The 3,161-nt window shown below is 37.2% G+C and overlaps 1 protein-coding gene across 1 annotated transcript; it reads left to right on the top strand.

Annotated features, from left to right (window-relative positions):
• Positions 1 to 958: 958 nt before the first annotated feature.
• On the top strand, positions 959 to 2,789 carry LOC149263712 (uncharacterized). The gene has a single exon (XM_089426598.1). The coding sequence runs from the start codon at positions 1,412 to 1,414 to the stop codon at positions 2,327 to 2,329; it is 918 nt and encodes a 305-aa protein (XP_089282724.1). The 5' UTR covers positions 959 to 1,411; the 3' UTR covers positions 2,330 to 2,789.
• The last annotated feature ends 372 nt before the right edge of the window (positions 2,790 to 3,161 follow it).

Genomic DNA, 3,161 nt, shown 5'->3' with positions numbered 1-3,161 from the left:
CTCGGCCAAAAAAATTCTCTCATGTAATTTCTACCGAAAGATTTTGTTTAATTTATTATAGATCAGAAACTTCAATACAGAAATTACTTACTATTATATTAAAAACATATTTTAATAATTTTAATTAATATATATACATATATATAAAAGTTAACTATATTTCTTAATTTTTGGTGATGGCTTTCAACAATATAATATTTTATTAATTGTTTTATTTTTATGATAAAATCTTTGTTTTATTATTTTTAATTTAATTAAACTTTATTTAAACCAAAAAAAAATACTAATTACTATATAATCTTTGTTATATATTACAATTAAATTATAAATTTAAAATTACATTTAAAAAAATTTAATCTCTTTAATAATTAATAAATTAAATTTACAACTTTTCTTATATATTACAATTAAATTATAAATTATAATTACATTTAAAAAAAATTTAATCTCTTTAATAATTAATAAATTAAAATTTAAAATATAATACAAATTCCAAATTGCAATTATAAAATAACACTATACAAATGACTTCACACTTTGTTAATTACAATGCTAAATTTTGTCAATTGAGTGTATTCCTGGGGGCTTTAATAATAACCTTTCCATCCATGTTCAAGATCGTGACACGTTTCATGTTTCATTGTGACATAATGTTTTATAGTAGCCCTATGGATTATACAATTTTTTTTTCATTCTTATCAATAAAAAATTTTTCTATATGATTTTCGCCAAAATTTCCTCTACAAAAGAAAAATGATCTCAAACATTTAGAAAAAGATCACAGTGCTGAATTTTATAACACTTTTATTGCATTAATAATTACAGATTATCCATAAGAATATTCACATTTCTTACATGTCATGTAATTGGCGTTGGCGTTACTTTTAATTTACGCTGCTTAGTCAGGGTAAATACGTTAAACCAATAAGGAATGGTTTTAGTTAAGGAGTTGTTGAGTCCAGTTTTCTTCGGCGTAGAATCCAACACCAATGAGTCAACTGAAAAATCAAGAAAAGGACGAATTCACGCCCTAGGACCGTAATGTAATGTAAGCCATTCGATATGACCACATTCCATAGTTCTGGCGGCCAACTTGACGGACATTTAATCCAAGTAAATGACGCGCACAGGTCCGTCGAATGCCGATCGTCGGATGTCAGATTGTTTTGGTCCACTGCAATTAATCGGATTAAATATTTCCGTCACGAAATAGAAAACACAAAAATATCCGTCCAATGACGGAACACCGAGTTTCCTTCCGAAAGGAGCAGAAACCCTAGTTCAGTGTTCTTGCTGTAGAGGGATCGATCTGCTGGCCAGACTCGACACACATCGACGCAAGGAACGCATCAAATGCTGAAAAATTTCCTCAAAAAGCGCGAAGATTGAAGGAGTTAAAGGTTTCGAATCCATGGGCAGCGACGACGATGACTTTGGAAAGGCAAACCTGAGCTCCCGCTGCGAATGGCACCCGGAGACAGTTTCCCGCCTGCTGGACAGCTATGCCGAAAAATGTTCCCGTGGCAAAGGCTACTTGAAGACGAAAGATTGGGAAGAAATCGTCAATTACGTTAACATACAGTACGAGGGTTCCAAAACTGCAAAAACTATGAAGCAGTGCAGAGAAAAAGTGGACAGCTTGAAAAGGCGCTACAAGGTGGAGAAGCGGAAAGCGGAGTTTCGAGGTTGGAGTCACGTGGAGTGGTCATTCTACGAGAAACTGGACGAGATCATGCACTCTCTGAAAAGAAACGGCAACAGCACTGCTATCTCGGACCGCCACTCGTTCGAGCTCGTGGAGCCGTTGGATTTCGAGGACGCCTTCGAAACTGACCGCAATAATCACCATAGTTTTATGAATAACAGGAACGGTATCCATGGGAGCAGTAATGAACATAATAATAACCGGCTGGAGCTTATTGCTTCGGAAGACAAGGGAAAGGGTTTGCTGGAAAGCACGGACGGGCTTTGCGATGTTGTGTTGAATGTTGTAGGTTATGAGAACGGAGTGGAATTACTGGAGCCGCAGAATTGTAAGCGGAGGAAGTCGTCCAAAGGGCTCGGCTTTGATCAGCCGGGCGCTAATAGTCAGAGACCCGCCGCGAACAATGATAATAACCCTGTCCAGGCTCTGGCGGACGCTTTGGTGGGATTTTCGGAGGTTTATAGCCGAATCGAAGTCGCTAAAATGGAGCTTTTCACGAAGATGAATCTAGAGCTCGCCAGACTCCGGAAGAGGAGAAGAAAGAACGGCAGCGGCGGCGTTTCCGGCTTCAGTTCTGTTTCAGTTTCTTCAAGCTCTGCATCTTCAGATTCAGAAGAAGAATAAATTGCAGTTAATGCCTTCCGGTGCATTACATTAAATGCCAGAGTCCTAGGGGATCGATTTTCCTTCATTTATTCAGTCGGCGCTGCCGCTGAAGTTTTCTGAGCCCCGAGGGCATAATTTAACCGGACGAACCAAATGTGGCATGGAGGATTCTCCGTTTGTCTAAAGTTTCTGTCAATATTGACAGAAAGTAAAGGAGACGGACGGAACCGCTAATTATGTTTTGCGAAGGTGTAATATTTAAGGTTTTTACAGTTCCGTTAGAAGACGGGAAATTTTTGTGGATCGTTTAGAGACAGAGAAGTAATGAGGTAAGAAACTCTGTAAATTCCACTAGCTAAATACACCTGGAATTAGGCTTTTTAATGCCGGTGAAATCCGTCAGGCAACTCTTTCATGCCATTTCTGTCAAAATGTTTTCGTCACTTTGAATGTTATCTGCTACATTTGCATTTGTGTATACACTGTTTCACATTATCGTCTGAAAAACAACAGAAAATTGTATCATGGTTGAGCTTTAGCGTGTGAGCTTTGCATTGAGCTTTTGTTTTTTGTTCAGAAACTAACTGCCACCCGATTAATGGATAAATTTGATCACTAACTGCCTAAAATCACAAACTTATTGCCACCCGATTAATGGATAAATTTGATCACTAACTGCCTAAAATCACAAACTTACTGCCACCCGTTTATTGGATGAGCTTGATCACTTGCTACCTTTTTTTTTTTTTTAAGTGTTTACACACACAAGAGATGCAGACAGATGTGAACATCTTCTCCCAATTACCCAGTAGAACATATTGCTTCTCTCCGTGCATTTAAGTTTTTGACT

Source organism: Pinus tabuliformis, chromosome 6 (assembly GCF_031772625.1).
Source record: "Pinus tabuliformis cultivar Carrire ecotype Pingquan chromosome 6, CPIR1, whole genome shotgun sequence".
Lineage (NCBI taxonomy): Eukaryota > Viridiplantae > Streptophyta > Pinopsida > Pinales > Pinaceae > Pinus > Pinus tabuliformis.
The sequence above is the reverse complement of the archived record's forward strand: the minus strand, read 5'-3'. Positions and strand labels throughout refer to the sequence as shown.

Bases quoted from the DNA above. Each gene is read 5' to 3' on its own strand.
- LOC149263712 (XM_089426598.1), top strand. From the start codon at position 1,412: ATGGGCAGCGACGACGATGACTTTGGAAAGGCAAACCTGAGCTCCCGC.